A 16,951-nucleotide genomic window follows, 5' to 3' on the forward strand; every position below is an offset into this window, starting at 1 on the left:
TTCTGCCCAGTTAGCTGGCAGGCAAGGTCTCCGTCAAGAGGAATTCCTTTCCTCACCAAGCCCAAGCTTCACTGAGGCTATGGCGGACGATCCTTTGGGAAGGGATGACTTTCCTGTACGTCCACACAGCACGTAACACTGCTGCCAGCGAGCACGACGCGAGCCGATCCGATCAGCAACGGCAGGTGGACGCTCGCTCTGCCGAGTAACAGGGACACCGGGTGGCTTTCTATTAAAAGAGCCTCCAGAGCGCGGGCTGAGCAGAGGAGCAAGAAGCACGGCTGCTGCCGAGCCCCCGGGAGATGGATTGAGGGGAGTTTGTTCACAGCATTCGTTAATGCCTTGGAAAGGCAGCTTACTCCCCTGGACAGGAAAAAAAAAAAAAAAAAAGATTTCATCTCTGAGCCCATTTCCTCTTTCCAACTGTGACAGCAGAACGTGCACCTCTACATAGGTTGCTAAAATAAAAAATGTACCTTTAGGCATCAATGAATAGCAAAGGGCTGTCTTCTAAAAGTGTAATTTAGACACTAAATATACTAGTTTCTGTAGCCTCCTCTTGCTAGGTCCCAGCTCCGCCAGACTACAGTCTGAGGTGCTGCATTCTGCCTTTTTGTTTTTAGAAGGCTTGTCAGAATAGACTTGTTTTCTTAGAGGTAGCTACCATGAAGTATGTTACAATTTTCAAGCCTTTATTTCATATAACAAAGAGCATTTTTATATAGGACATTTAAAAGCCTAGAGAAGGCCCTGGAAACTCCCTTGGGGATTGCTTTAATCGCTCTGATAGCACGGACCCGCTCCAGCGGCAGCTCTGCTCAAAGACCTCCTGGCTCCAGCCCTGATTAGATACCACCAGTGAAAACACAGCAAGCTAAGAAGGATGCGGCAGAGAACCTGAAGCGACTCTCTGGGAAAAGTCAAGCAGCAAAGATGCCGCTAAGACGCACTTTTAAAGCACTCACTCAAACCCCAAGCAGGCAGGTGCCTGCAGGGTCCCTCGGCAAGCCGGTGCTGGTAGGCCCAGAGCCGAATTCAGCGCACACCAGCGCAGCGCCGGAACAAAGAGCTGGGAATAAACCGGACGGCAACAGAAGCAAACAGCCTACCTAACATCACCCTGCTAGCTTCAACCACCCCCAGGCAGTCCCCGGTGAGGCACCTCGTCTCCGTCAGACGCCTGGCTGTACTGCTCTTCGTAGCAATTTCTGCAATACCAAGTTACACTGGATGAGAAAAATTAAAAACACTGTTTAAAAATGGTAACCCACACTGTTCCCCCACAACCCAAACTTTACCTGCCAAGTCTTAAATCCTTCCCAAGTTGCAAATCTCTAAGATTCACCAGCACAAGTGCTTAGGTCTTACGTGTATCTATCTTTTTGTCAACTAAGATCTTTCAGAACGCTCGTCTAAAAAGGTTCCTCCTATTTCCAAGACGCAACATTTCTCAAGCTGTAATACTTTGGTTTACAACTGGATTAAAATATAAATTAAATAAGAATAATGCTAAATGAGTTTATATTGAAAGGCTTTATATATGTGTGTGTGTATATATATATATATATATATTTATATATGTATATACAGGTATGTGTGTGTGCACTCCCTAATAACAGCTAGAGGAAGCAAAAGTCATTCCCCGAAGGCTTCTACTCTTCCAACTAGCAGGTTAAACATATCCATTGCAACAATTCCCTGTGCATAAAAGCTAATGAAGCACTGGAAGGTGGCACTGATAAACAGCTAGATCACACAGACTTCTAGGAACAGAAAGACAATAAATTATAAGAAGCAGTAGTAACTTGTTCACAGTTGGGATGAGGATAACATTATAGAAAACCTGAATTTTCTACAGTCCCCAGGAATAAAAAGTCAAACAGGTAACTGAAGATTACAGTTGGACATATTTTAGTCAAACCTAAAAGAAAAGATCAGATCTGACACAGAGAAATGGTAGAAACCACACCGAACTTCTCCCAGCACGCTAAGCTCTAGTACCATCAGATTCAGCGGGAAGATTCCCAGTAACTCCACTAGGACCAGTGTTCAGCCCAGTGACACTTCCATCTCAGCCTCTGTCTCAGTGACAAGGACTTTCACAAGCAGGAAGATTCCTTGATGCCAACTCAGTCCTAGGTTCAAAAACACCATGGTCCCAGTCAACTTCCTCTTCAAACACCTAAATTATTGAGTCTACTTCTTTTTCTAGCTAGCATCCCAAACATCACAGTCCAATCTCACCTAGTCCCAGCCTCTGTATTTTCCTACATTTCCTCAAAAGAAAACTCTTCAGCAATAATATCAAGGCAGCTGGAAATATTTTAGAGATGGTAGGACTCTTCAGGTAATTTTATAACCTACTTACTATGAGTGAGTTCCAGATTAGGAATAATCTGGGTTTCTAGTTAGACAAACTGCAGTAAAACTCTGGCCTGCTGCACTTTTATTTTCCTAAAAAGCTGCAATCTACTCCAAAGTATTCCAAAATGCTCTAGCAGGCACTACTTCCAAAGAGCAGCCAGTAGAGTTTGCATAGTTCTAGCTTTTATTTGGTAATGGATAGATTACATGTCTGTATATATATATATATTATATATATCTTTCTCTCTCACTGTGTACATACATATTATATATGTATGTATGTTTTGTATATTAAAATATCTTTTGAACGCCAATGATTAAAATAAAGATCCTTAGCTCATCTGTAGGACCTTCCACTGAAGAGGTCAATCCCCATGCATGGAGATCCAATCTCATGCAATGAGGAATACACATCTCGGAGTAGTGTTATCACCATTTTGCAGAGCAGCAGACCAGCTCACTGGCGACCAGTGGCAGCTCCACTGAAAGAACCTAGGTCTCCTGACTTCAAATCCTAGTTCTGGGCTCCCAGATCACCTTCCCATGGGAAACTCGGAGCCCAAACCTTGACAGAATCAGAAGCACCATGAATCACAGCTCCTTGACTTCTCCCACTCCCAAAACATTTCTGGGAGAGCAGGAAAAGCATTTGGCATCACTAATCTGAAGAATCACTTGGATGCTTCAATAGTATAGTTAAATTAGCAGGCATGTCATGCATCAAACAGCAATTTTTTTAAGAAGTTTAAATAATAGGTTAAAGGGGTGCTAATTTTTGTCAGTGTTAAGTGCATGACTCAGTCTATCTTGCAAGCTACATTCCACTCAAATAATCTGCATCTTTGCAGTTGTTTTATATATATATATATATATATATATGTATATGCATATACATATATATATATATATATATATATATATATATTAGCTTCTACAGGAAAGAAAGTCAGCAGCAAATAAAAGCTACAACTCTGCTCCTCCAAGAGGATTGTTAGGGTTGAATCACCCAAAGAAACGCAGAAGGACTCTGCTCAAGGATCAGTCTGCTTAGAATTATTTACAGAAGCAGGCACCAAATTTTTAAGCGTAACTATTACTGTGTAGAGGCGTGGGACTGACTGCACTGGAAAAAAAAAGTCAACTGGTTGTCACAGAAGAAGAGCAGGACAAGCAGCAAGCTCTGCCTCGTCGTTTACTTCCCCCTTGACGTAGAAGCGGGCTGAAATCCTGGCTCTGTGCCTTCCCAGTCGTGCCCGTCTCCGCTACGCCTTTCAACAAGACTGCGGCTTGTTCCGAACGTGACTCCAGCTCCGAACAGCCGTCAGCTGGCAGCAGAGTCAGTCGCTACCAACCGCGGAGAGACTCAAACAGCAAGAGAGACAAAACGCTTTCTATTTTTCCTGCCACTCAGCCACCCAAGCTTCCAAAAGTTAAATTATACAGATCACAGCTTGAAAATACGTTAGCAAAGACCTGGGTTAAGGCTGAAGGACCGAACGTGGCGCTAGGAAGGGCAAGCAAGGAGCGCTCGGCAGCGAGCTTTCAGGGCAACGCCTGGTAAGAAGCTCCACAAGGGAATCCGGCCACGGGAAGCGGCAGAAGGATGGCACGAAAGGGAGACAGGACCGCTGCCCCGCGCCGGCGGCTCTGCGCCTCACCGGGCGATAGCCCCGGACACCTCCCGGGGCGGCTCTGCGCGCGCTCTCGGCCTCCTCTTCCAGGCGCGCGTTGCAAACTCTCCGCGTTCCTCCTTTCCTAGTCCAGCTGCCGGAAAAAAGCAGCACTTTTTGCTTTCACACGCTCGCGCTGCAAGGCGGCAGCAGGACTTTCTGCTTCTCCCCAACCCCCCCGGCCTCACACCGGCCGTCCCCCCGCGAGGAGGAGAGCTAGCTTCCCCCCGAAGCAGCAGCACAGCATTAACGCGGTTCTCCTTATTTTCACAGCTATTCACAGGGAGCCGGGCAGCAGCGGGGAACCGCTCCCCTCCCTCCGCCGCGACCTGGCGCCGGGGCTTTCTGCAGGCTCGAGGAGACAACCGCAGCGCTTCACATTTGGAGGGCTTCTCTGCGACAGCAAAGAACGAAGAAACCCGTTCCCCTTCCACTAAAGGGAGCTGCAGAAATAGATTGCTTTTCCCCTCTTGCCTGAGGCAAGCAAATTGGTCAGCGAGCCCTAACTCTGAAGCTGGCAGAAATGTTAAGTCGAGAGGTATTAAAATACGCTAGAGTTCTCTTCACATCCTCCTTGAATCACAGTTGAAATCACAGTTTTGGCAAAGGGGGGAAAGCTGCAGCTGGATGGGGAAACGCAAAGCCATGCCTCAACGCACCCCAGCAGCATTCGTGCTTCGGCCGCAGCTTCGGCGCAGCCGCGGAGAACGACGCGGCTCGCCGGCGCAGCCGCAGGCGCTGTCACTCTGCTACGGAAAGCAGCGCCGAGTAGCTACGCCAACGCTGGAAAATCACTACGGATTTCTTCCGCACTGTAGATAACCCCCAGCCCCCCATTCTCCCCGACTTGGCCCTAATCTGCACTAAGAAAGTCACTGAAAGAAAAGTTTGCTCAACGATTCCTTCTGCACCGGTTCCACCTCCTAGTGCAGACGAGCCCAAACTGTTTTCAGCGCTGTTCAAGACAACGTTAGAGACACATGATTTCCACACATACATACATACACATACACATCCGTTAAATGCACAGAAATAATATTAAAATGATTCCCACTACCATACCTTATACTGACTCTAGCTACAAGCTATAAACTTCACCTCAGTGAGGCCTGGGCAAGAATATTGGCTCTTTTGCATGCAATCAGAAATGATCATTTATACAGTGGCAACCTCTGCACCAAAAAAAAAAATAGAGAAAAAAAACTAAAAACCTTTCACAAGCTTTTTAGTTTTCAGACCAGCCTAGAACAATATGAAGGAACAATTTCATGGTTTTCACCAGGCCAATTAGAAGTAATGAATCAGCAAGGAAGGATGCGCCGATCTCATCCTGGACTGCTAGGATGCTCCTCCGTTCACAGTATCAATACAGTAAAACAAAAACAAAAACCGGTTCAAGAAACTCACAGCTATGCCATACAAATAAGGCATTCACCATTTTATGCCAGCCCTTCATCACTAAGCCTCGATGGATCGGTTGCCATCTGTTTCAGAAATATTTTGCTTGTATAGCAGTTACTGCACCTTCACCCTTCTCTTCACAGCAAGCTTAGCAGGGAAACTTTCCCACTATATTTATATATAATATATGTATATAAATAATTTTATGTTTTTATAGTTTGGTAGTATTCTTTTAAAAGTTCTATTTTAAAACACTTAAAAATCTTTTAAGTAACTAAAGTAACTTTTGATGCTCTCTAGTGTGAACAGGATAGGATTTCAAAGTTTTCAACTTTTCTCCTTTTTGATTTTTGGTAACTTCAAAAGCTATGACTAAAGCAGCATACTCTGCATACCTCCAGTCCTCCCCACACCTCGACTGCAACGAAACCTACCTCAGCCACCCTCTCATCTCACCTTCCGCGACTGCTCTCGGCCAACCTTACTGTTTCAGTACAACTCTGTTTGACCTCCGATAGGACACCGAACGCGGCTGGTCGCTCGGGTGGCCGCTCACGCTATCGCTCACTGCGTGACGATGCGCTTGACGGGAGAGGAGAAAGGGACAGAAGGAAAACGAAGGTGAAATATCAGTTTTCCCGTTTGCAACCGTCAACAAAACTCCGCTTTGCGGGGATCCTGCCCGGACACCTGCAAAGGTTCCTCTCGGCAGAGCGCGTCCCCGCTGCGCCCGGTCCCGGCGCCGAGCCCTCCCTCCCTCCCTCCCCTTCCCTGCACGAACGGACGCTAGAACCACGTCTGCTTTTTGAGAGAGGTGGGAGGAGCAGTGAGACCCCTCACTCGCACAGAACGGAAGCGAGGTAAAACCACTTCACCCTTCTCCGACTTCTTCCACCCAAACGGGGAGGAAGACGGTCATCACGCCCGGCTTGCCGGTGGGGGAAAGCGGGGCCTGCAGCATTTCCCCGGGCCTCAAACCGCGCAGCCCGACAGCAGGACAAGCTTCGCCCTCGCTCAGCGAGTCGACTGCCTGCCAAGCCCCCGCTCCAGCCACTCGCCCAGCTTTCTATGCCGAAGCAAGATGAAACGTACTTTTTTGACATCTCACTGTTCCTCCCATCAGCTTAAGGATCAGAACTTCATCCTTCCTTACTGCACGCGTTACGCGGCCTCAAGAGAATTTCTTCCACCAAACATCCTCTCCCAGTTCCAATCTGCTCGACCTGTGGTTCTTTCCCTTCTCCGTTACAAACAAGCCAGCATCAGCAACAAAGAAAACTCTTAAAATATTGCATATTTTTTTAAAAGACTTCTTCAAAAGATGTCGAGATATTTGCACTTATCTACCTGTCCCATGCGTTTCCGGTTATGAAACACGTAAGCACGTGCAAACACCCACAACACACAATGCAGGCATGTCTCTCTGGGATGGCTAAACTTGCTCGGAACATCAGAGCGGCTTAGAATATAAAAGTTTAAGTCCATGCAAGGGAAGAGGTGTGATTGCTCTAGGAACCATTAACTTTTAAGTTTCCTGAAACATTATGAGGAAATAAAGTAGGGATTTCTTTTCTTTTTGCATCTCATTGATAAAAAAGTTATCAAACTAGTTTGTAGAAACATGGTTAAAAGCAACCACCCACGATTGCTTCGCTGGGATCATAGTACTTCAGTATACCATATTGCTGTTAGAAAAGGTAAGTGCGCGTAGAGGTGGGAGCGGGGGTGAAGGACGACTTTGGTAGCCAGCCTCTCACTCATCAATTCAGCCAGTCCAGAAACCTCTTCCTACCGCTTGGCAACGTTTGAAGCATGGCAGTGCACCGGTCAGGAAGCCAGAATGCTCTGTACTATCCAGATCAGCAACAACAAAGGACATCCCCCCTCCAAAAACCCTTCCCCCAACACATCAGAGTCTAATGCAAACCTCACAGCGGCTAAATTTCACTTTCAGTAGCCTAAGCGCTTCAAATTTTGCTGAACTCTAAAATACTGCTTTATAGCTGTGCCCACTTTTAACAAGGGGCATGAGGCCACATACCTGGGAAGGGCAAGCCAAAAGCCCTAAAATAATGGTTTAAGTAAAAATGTAAAAAGAGACACACTGGAGGGAAAAAAAAAAAAAAAAAAAAAGACAGGGATAAATACACTCAGGCAAGGCAGGTTCCACCAGGACAGTCTTTTTTGTTTTTCTTTAACATGGCAACCGCCTGGGAAAAGGCGAAAGGCAACTGCATCTTGCCCCTGCTCTCCCCTTGAGATGGACCAGCAGATACGATGAGGACAGCCCAGCGCATGAGGCTCACTGGCTCTGCATGGCTAAGAGCCAACACCACCAGTGGGACCCAGCTGCTGGGCCAAAACGCTGCTGAGAAATAAAAATGACTGCTTGTCCTGGATCACTACCGAATATTAAAAAAATTTAAAATCCTGTCGATCCCTGAATCAGAAGTCGATTGACACAGTTGCTTTGTTTTTCCCCAAGAGGATGAGGAATAAGGAAGAAAAACTTTCAACACTCTGTGTGTGTGGGGGGGGGGGCGGGGGTGAGAGAGAGAAAGAGAGAGAAAAGATATTTCTATTTTGGCAACATCTTGGGAGCTTCTTTCTGTCCAGTGGTGGCATTGCACTAATCACAGTACCAGCCTGCCAGGTTGGTGCTGACTCTTCAGAGCCAAAACGGGAAGATGGTCCTTCCTCCCCAGACTCTCCAGCCGTGCTTCAGTCTGGCCCAGTAGTGGACACAGACCCCTGTGCCGTTTCCCCCACGGCGAGAGCTTCCTCCTGCGGAGGAGATTCTTCCTCTGCCTGCCCCCGAGACGTGACGGTGGTCTCAGGGGAAATGCTGTGAGGCCCCTCCAGGGGCAAACAGCCAGGGTGGTTCTTGCGAAAGTGCTGGTTGAGGATAGCCTGGAAAGGGAAGCTTTTGCCGCAGACGTGGCAATGGAAAGGCTTGTTGCCCGTGTGCTTGCGGATGTGATACTCCAGCTGATCCTTGCGGGTGTACTTCTTCCCACACATGCGGCAGACGAAAGGTGTGATGCCCATGTGGAGACGCATGTGCCGGTCCAGGCTGCCTTTCTGGTTGAAGGATTTGGCGCAGTAAATACAAGTGAGCCGAGGGTTGTACCGGAACCAACGCTCCGAAACCTCCTGTTCCCGCAGATATTCCACATAGCCACTCACTCCAATCATGGCCGATTCCTCCCCCTGCGAAGGAAATGACAGAGATTTAAAGATCAGGCAGCTTAAAAAAATATTGCAGGACAGAAGATTTGTTTCTTCCTCCGCTAGGCCCCAACCCAGTCCAGCACTGAAGCATGTGCCAAACCTAAAAATCAACAACACTAATATCCTCAACCTCAAGCACACGTTTAAGTGCTTAATTGGAGCTTTGGGGCTGGAGACAAACGAGCAATCAACTAGAAACCTCTGCTACGGCTGCCCCTTCTGCCAAGTCGTTCACTGCATCTGCGAACGAAAACATAACCCTTGTCAGACGGGCACTTAGCCACCAATTGAGTTGTGGATCAAATGTATCAACACGCTTTACTATCTTTTTAAAATGTTTGGGCCAATTTGATTAGAATACAGTACACTGTATTCTGTTTTACTTACTAAACATTTTTAAAATGCTGATTGACATGCTTACGGTAAAATGAAAGCAGAATAAACTATAATTTACGCCTGAAACTCTTCAGGTGTTTCACAGTGAACCATGCTTGACTAAACGGTTATGAAATCAGCACCACCTCCATCGTACTGCAGGGGAGAACCTGCAGCGCGGGCAACAAAAACGGCTTGTCCAAACCACACAGCGAGGACTAGCAGATCTCCTCATCGCCTTCCGAAGCCAGAAAGAGAAACAACCCTGCAAGCGCAGGCTCAGGCTCTCGGGTAGCCATACGCACCGCTCTTCGTAGCCAGATACCACGTTCGGAAACGATGCAAATAGACGGTCTCCCGAATGCCTTCGCTCCCCGATGGTTTCCTAACCGCCTCCGCGTCGGAGGATGCAGGAGTTGTACTCCAAGCCCTACACGTTCCTGATGCTGCCAAACGCAGACAAGCGACTGGGGCAAGCGCAGGAGGGCTCCTCCGGCGGCAGCAGGGCTGCGCACGCGCGAGCAACAGCGTGACTGCGCCAGGCGCCACGAAATCCGATTGTACAAGTAACGGTAAGCTGCTCAGGACTCAGCGTGCTGAACAGAGCTGTGGTACTTTCCATTTTACTGCTGCCACAAAGCAGAGATTACAGGCAGGCTCTATTTATAGCATAAATATGGCAACACCAGGAGAGCGGAAGGTGATGATACTTTCCCATGTAAGAGGAAACCTACAGTTCTAAGCTTGAGGCCATCTCATCACAGAGAAATAACAGCAGCTTTTCCATACTTAAAGCGAAAATTGCTTTGCATGTTGCATTTTCCCTGGAGGATTAGTTTGACCTGAAATTTTTAGACGTATTCTGAGGACACAAAGCTTCAGCAAATGTATGTGTGGGAAAAAAAAAAAAATATATATATATATATATATATCTTTTCTTTCTTCTTCTTCCTTTTTTTTTTTTTTTTTTTAATTGAAGTGACAGAAAATTGTGGGGTTTTTTTCTCAATTCACTTGGTCTTAACCAAAGTCAGCGCTGCCTGGTAACTCCTCACCTGCTTCCAACAAAGTCACCTGATTAAGAACTGACACTTTATCTCCTAATGTGTCCGCAACACAGGGTCATTCTGCAGCTGTGGCGGGCGACACATTTACACCACAGGGGCGCTTCAATGCTGACTGTACGCACAAAGAAAATCATACCAAAATGATCAGGCACTGATATTGCCACCATGCCCCACTTTGCATACCACCTTTCAGCTGCGTTTTACACCCCACTGCCCGACTCCATTTCTGCACCTCTCTCCCTCCTACCCCAAAACTGTGCCCTACCCCAGGAAAGCAAAGGAATAAGTCAGTGCCACAGTCAGCACAGTCCCTTGGGGCCAAAACAGAGACCCGGCTCAAATCCACAACCCTCTAGCACTCTGGTGACACTTTATCCAAACTACTCTTTACTAGTGTAGCATTTGGAGGGTATGGAGAATGGTTCTGGTACCAGCATGGAGAAATTCAGATTTTGTCACTCCTTAGTCTTCTATAGAAGCCAGCTAACGGCTCTTCCTTTAGCTCAGGGCTTTGCTGACAATTGTTTTTGGGGCTGATCCAACTCTGCAGGTGAATGGGGTTTCTCCTCAGGAGCTGGTGACCTGCCCAAAACGAAGGTTGGTATTTTGTGCCCTCGGACAACAAGAGAAATTCCTCACGCTTTCCAGGTATCTGGCCGAAACCCCAAATGACAGACAAAACCAGTTTCAAACCATACCCTGACAGCATACGTTACGAGTGTGAGCAGCCAAACACTTCGCAACAGTAAAAGGTCCTTATTTTGCAGACAGTTTTGCTTGCAAATACAAATTTACATACTCCATCACAAAATAGCTTAACCTTCAAAGCCAACCTTTACTTGCAAACTTCTTGAACTGCCTACCTGGGAACTGGGCTGCTTGGGCTCATCCATCCGCCCGGGAGACTCGCTTTTGGATCTGTACCGCTCAGTCACAGCAACCATGCTGCCAGAAGGGCTAAATCTGTGGGGTGGGGGAAGAGTGTAAACGGAGTTTTTAATGGGCATCAGGTCACTATGGTTTTTAGAACAATGGGTGAGCAATAGAGGCACCTGTATAGCATCTCTTCATCCTCACCAGCTAACACACAGGAGGCGGAACGCGGAACAGTGCAAGTATAAAGGAAAAACCAAGTCATACTGGTCTGTGGTTTCAGTCTTAACATCTGAAAAATAAAACTGAGTCATTTGGCTTCTAGTTCAGTAACAGAGAGCTTTTCGGTTGCTATTGCAAGCAAGTACCTTGATATGGGCCCAGTCACTCAGGAACTGCACAAGAGCAGAAGACACCAGTTCTCTAAGGGCACCTCTCGGTCCCCACCCTCACCCTCCTCCCCCTCGCTGGAGTGAAACCAAGGCATCACAGCAGTGATGTGATGGGCTCCAGCTAGGAAACAACGGATACTGAGTGCAGCATACGTTACAATGCCCAAAACTAAGCGATCCAAGGAAAAGAACTAAGAAATTAGGAAAGGGCTGCTGTCCCAAGGGCCAGCTCAAGATCATTCCCAATAGTACAGATTACACATTGATTTATCAAGCAACAAGCGATGGAATATCCACTGCTTCCACGTTGCTGTTCCCCCGTGGGACTAGAGGGACTGAGCTAGAAGAAAGGAGAGGCAGATGTGAAGGGAAACTCCACAAATATAAAATCCCACAAACACAGGTCTGGCCTTTATCAGATCCATTCTTTGGTCTGAGCTAAAGGCAAGAAAACAAATGCTGGGGTGGAGGAGCAGCAGATGGATGGAGAATCAGTACACAGATTTCATCACCTATTATAAAGGCTTTCTGCTTTTTTTTTAATAAATGAAGACAACAGCAGAGGCCAGTGGGCTCCCCAGTTCAATTACTTCAGAAGATGTAAACCCAGACCCACTGCTGTCCCTAACCACTTGGAAGAAAATTTCCTCTTGGCCTACAGCTGGTGGCCAGCTTGTTTCTAAAGCAGAACGATCCTCAGATCTTCAGGCCAGAAGGCATCATTACAATGATACTTTGCATAACGCATACTGTATATGACCTAATTAATTCCAATGCTGAGCACAGTGTCTACAGTGGCTGAGCTATAAAAGCTTTTTTAGACAAAAATCCCACCTCAGCTGAAAGACAGAGGTAGCAATTCTGACCTATGCATCAGTAAGTACTAACAGTTAATTTCCCAAGCTAAGCTGTGCCTAGAGATCTAGATCAGATCGCTACCTAGCCGATACATTAGTACCAGAAACAGGTCTACTTTCTAATACCCCAGAGACATTCCTTCAGTGCTTATGCTTAAGATAGTCACAGGAAATACAAAGGGAATACGATCAGAAAAGGCCAACCCAGCTAAGTGAAAATCTTTCACAGTCTGCTCTTACAGCCAAGCTCGGGAAATAAGTTAAAGCAAACTCACCTGTCAATCTCACTGCTGGTTGGCCTGACCACTTTGGCCCCTGAGGACCCTAACGTGTAAGTCTCTTGGCCCATTGATCCGTGACCCGTGGTGTCAATCACCATAGCAGTGACCTCCTCAGCACTGCTCCCATCTTCCCCCGATGGCTGATTCTCTGCTGCCAGCCACTCCTCCAGGTTCTCCGTTTTAATGCGCACTCCTCCCAGAATCCGGACATCGTCGTCGTTCCGTCCCCCGCGGTCTCCCACGCCTGTCTCAACATACCACTGTCCTGCTCGGTTAATCCGTAGTATGGGCTCCCTGCTTTCCACGTCCGAGCTCTGCTCAATTATCTGGGGGCTGGTGGACTCCTCTGGAGGGCTGAGCTCCCGGATGTCCAACACGGTGCTCACCTGGCCGAGGCGGCTCCCTTTCGGGGCGTTGTGACGGGGGCTCAGAGAACGGTTCAGATTGGGCGTCACCCGGTGAGACTCTGGCGGTCTCTCCTGATGCTTTGTCCTGGTCTGGCTCAATTCTGCTTCCACCTCTGCCACGTTAATTTTGAAGTGAATTCCCTCAAGAATCTGCGTGCATTTGTCTATGATGTGCTGCATCTGCAAGAAACTGGCAGCCGTTAGGTAACTTATGATGTCAGCCAGCTGCAGACAAATCCTACCGGTGTAACAAAAGGAAAGGAGCTGCTCAAAAACAGAAGGGTTCTTGATGACAGAAATGGAAACGGTGCTCATTTCGTTCAAGGACATGTGGTCGCGGAAGTAGGGCGAGCTGGCAGCCAGCACCACCTTGTGAGCGCGGAAAGCTTGTCCCTGCACGTTGACCACGATGTCGCACAAGCGGCCCTGCATGCGTAGCTGATTCAGGTGGCTCAGGACAGAGTTGCTGAAGTCAGGAATCTCCAGTTGAATGTTCCCACTCTTCTCCATGGTTGTCCCAGTTGCAGGCGTACAGCCCTACTGAAAGGGAAACGAAAGAAAACCAGTCATCAACCGAGCTGGTCCACTCTCTGCACTTAAAACATCTCTCATCAGCTTTCACTCAGTATGAAATACTGAGAGCTATTTCACTGTTTAATTTGCAAGAGGCTTGCAGCAGTTCTCTGATCTGTGTGTTCTGCACATCACCTTTTACAAAAATTGTATTAAAACATCCCTGATGGGTCCCCGTTCCCTGTGGCTTAAGTGCTCTAAACAGTTTCGTTTGTGAGTCTCAGTAAAAGCATATTTTCCTTGTAACGGGAACATCAAAAACGGTTCAGATTCTAAAAATAGGTAACTGACTGCATAATGGATTAAAACACTTAGCACTTGTACCTTCTAAGCACTTTGAAATGGGGGTGTAACATTGTTATCTCTCTTTATAGGACAGGAATTGAGAAAGAAACATGGGGGCCTAAATACTCCTCAGAGACCTTTCAAAATCTGATCAGAACACATTTGAACTTGAGCTGTCCTAAGCGCATCATTTAAACCAAGATATTCATCATTTGTGGCACTTCTGACACATGGCAGGAAGTATGAAACAGGCCAGTGAAAGAATCCAGTTCTCAACACCAACACCTTAGACCATCTACTGGACACAAATGACCCCATGAAAACAGAAGCAAACATTCACGTAGTTCGAGATTTTGCATACGGTAAAACATGACTTACGAACAATAGGATTCACAAAGAAACTTGCTTAGTTTCCCTTCCATAATTAATTTTTTTTTATAATCCTCACATTTCATTTTGGCAAAGTCTGAAAAGGAGCTCTGACTATATATGGTAAAAATTCAGAATGATCCAAAATTAGACGTAAACTCACAAAAAAAAAAAAAAAAGGAAAGAAAATACATTCATTAAAGATCATTTGTGGCACGAACAACTTCCAACTTGCATGGCATCTCAAGTGTCAATTAGGCAGAGTGCTGCCGACATCAAAACAATTCCAGGCAGTCCAGGAATATACAGGCTCATATTGTGTCTGCTCCAAGAAATGTCGGAACCAAAGGGACTAGCACAGGCATAAAATTAAGCGTATGTGCCATTGAGGCCAGAGGCCTATAGCTTCTACATTTTTTTTAAATGACTGCCGCAGGATAGTGCATGTTTCTATGCCAAAGCAGACTTTGTGCAAACTTGGCAAAACACGTTACTAAACCTGAAGCTGCAGAGCAGCCTGTCAATCTTACGAAGCTGTGCAAAAGGATTACTAAATGGCACGCTGGCTGCACATCGATGGGCAGAGCAGAATCCGGGAGCTGCACGGACCCCTGCAAGGCCAAACTTCACAGTGCCCCGTCTTAAGACTTCTTCTTCCCTTCCCCTACCTTTAAAAGGGAATACACAAAAACACAGAAGCAACCACAGTGCACAAGTCTATTCAACACAACGTGAACAGCAGAACTTCAAACACACAAAACAGAGGGAAACAGAAAACCTGATGTCTCACCTGTAACGGTAACGGTAACATGCAGAGGGAGGGAACGGGGTTGGTGTCCTTTTGTCTTCCTTTTCCCTTCCGATGTAGTAAGAAGGTCTTAAAACTTTTTGCCCCCTTCCCCTTTGAAAAGAAAGAAAAGAGAAAAATGTAGCATAGAGGAATAAGGCTCTCCCTAAAATGATCAAGAATGCCAAGTTATGTCATTCGTCATTTTGCTGCAGGATGCGGCTCTATCAGCAGTATTAGCTATCGATTACACGCTGTCCCACCCCAACCACGGGGCAAAGAAATACTGAATCTTCTCAAAGCCATCTTTCCCAACTGTCTACTCCGCGTTTTTATCATATGGATGGTCATTAAAATAAGAAAATGGAAACGCAAACAATCTGAATAGCTTATTTCCTTTGTTATGTGGCTGCTATCTCTGGCCCTAACCCCGCAGGCATTTAGACACACACACATAATTTTACTCATGTGAGCCATTTTACGGTATCAGCAGGACCACTCACACGGCTGAAATCACGTCAAGTACGTGCACACGTTTACAGGACGAGGGAGTCTAATCTCGTGATCTTCCCAACCGCCGGTTTCTAGAGCGATAAGCTCCGCAGCGTTCTCTCAGCGAAGGCAAACGAGCAGAGACCGCCCAGGCGTTCCCCGGACGCGAAGCGCCCTACGGGGGCGGCGAGCCCTGCCTCGCCGCGCGCGCGGGGCCGAGGCCGCGGCACACACCGCTCACCACGCTCGCAGGAAGCCAGCCCGGGACACGCAGAAGGGGAGAAAAGAGGGGGGAAAAAAAAATAAATAAAACTCCAACGCGAGCTACCGACGCTGGCAGTACGCAGCAGCCACGGTCAGAAGTCAGCTACTCTCAAGGGAGCCAAAAAGCTCTTTGTGAGCTTGCTCGCTTCTGCTCCGAAGGCAGGGAGAGCTCAGTCCGCCTCGGCCTGCCGGAGGAAAGCACTGCCGAAGCTTTGTTCACCTCCGCATCGAAGAAGAGGCATCTTCTGATGCGTCTGGGGGCTAATCTAAATTAGATGCTGGCAAGCGGGTAACCTTTCTTTTTGCTTTGAAACGCCTCTCGTCAGGAAATACATTCTGTCCTGTTCGCTAGGAGGTAATAAGCTTACGCACCTCAGCTGGCACTGCAAAGAGCTCTCAATTTCTGCTTGTGCTGGCACTGCACTGCATGTTCGCAGCCACAGCCTTCACCTGAAGGGTAACTGGGATCTCTTGCTGAGCAATGCTCTTTGCAGAGTGCATATCGAGACACTTACCTATTTTTAATACGATTTAAAGTGTCAGCAGCAAAGACTTGGGTTTCCTTATCTCAGAAAATGCCTTTCACGCTATAAGGTAACTGCAGGTACTGCGACCAGCAGAAATTCTTGATCTGTCCCTCGTGCGAAGCTGGGACAGACAATCTGCAGCACATGATGCTCATGCTGAACACATCCCTCATCAGGAAACAGTCAAGTTTGGGAGCTTCCTATAGGGAGGACTGAACTAAACCGAAAATTCTTGGTATTTGGGGCTGGGAAGATTTACTGCTCCTGTTCAACTTGACTATGTTCAAGTTAAGGATCTTCATAAAAATACTTAAAAAATCCATTCTGAACTGAAATGAGAAATGTTGCCTTTCTAATCCATCCACTCTTTCCCCCACCTCCGCTAGCAGAGCAAATTTAACAACGCTTGTCTTTTTCCCCTAAATTGCTAGTAGGTGATGACTCAAGGTCTTCGTTCCCAGAACGAGGTGATCAAAGCTAGTTTTCAGCCCTCAGAGCTGCAGAGAGAGGTCTGACAACACGAACAAGGCGCAGCAACAAGACGAACGGAAATCCAACATCCACTCAAAGCGACGATCGCTGAAAAATCAACCAGCCAGAAACCTTTCCACCTGCGGGACCCACAAGTGACTCTTCTTGCACGCAAAGGGCTCTGCCGTTCCTGACGGCACTCGGGGCTTTGCCTTCCTTTGGACACGTAAGAGCGCTTGGCTGCATGAGCGCCTGCCAGGAAAAG

At 47.1% G+C, this 16,951-nt stretch overlaps 1 protein-coding gene across 1 annotated transcript; it reads right to left on the reverse strand.

Moving 5' to 3' along the window:
* Positions 1 to 7,405: 7,405 nt before the first annotated feature.
* ZBTB37 (zinc finger and BTB domain containing 37) lies at positions 7,406 to 13,440 on the reverse strand. Its single transcript, XM_062581505.1, has 3 exons — positions 12,506 to 13,440; positions 10,972 to 11,071; positions 7,406 to 8,645 (listed from the first exon to the last, which is right to left on the reverse strand). Exons 1-3 carry the CDS (start codon positions 13,426 to 13,428, stop codon positions 8,157 to 8,159), a joined length of 1,512 nt encoding a protein of 503 aa, XP_062437489.1. The 5' UTR covers positions 13,429 to 13,440; the 3' UTR covers positions 7,406 to 8,156.
* Between the last annotated feature and the right edge of the window lie 3,511 nt (positions 13,441 to 16,951).

This window comes from Rhea pennata, chromosome 8 (assembly GCF_028389875.1).
Source record: "Rhea pennata isolate bPtePen1 chromosome 8, bPtePen1.pri, whole genome shotgun sequence".
Taxonomy (NCBI): Eukaryota; Metazoa; Chordata; class Aves; order Rheiformes; family Rheidae; genus Rhea; species Rhea pennata.

Coding starts and splice junctions, on each gene's coding strand:
- ZBTB37 (XM_062581505.1), bottom strand. CDS start 13,428: ATGGAGAAGAGTGGGAACATTCAACTGGAGATTCCTGACTTCAGCAAC. Junction 11,072..12,505: donor ACCAGCAGTGAGATTGACAG/GTGAGTTTGCTT, acceptor CCCACCCCACAG/ATTTAGCCCTTCTGGCAGCA. Junction 8,646..10,971: donor CCAAGCAGCCCAGTTCCCAG/GTAGGCAGTTCA, acceptor TTTCCTTCGCAG/GGGGAGGAATCGGCCATGAT.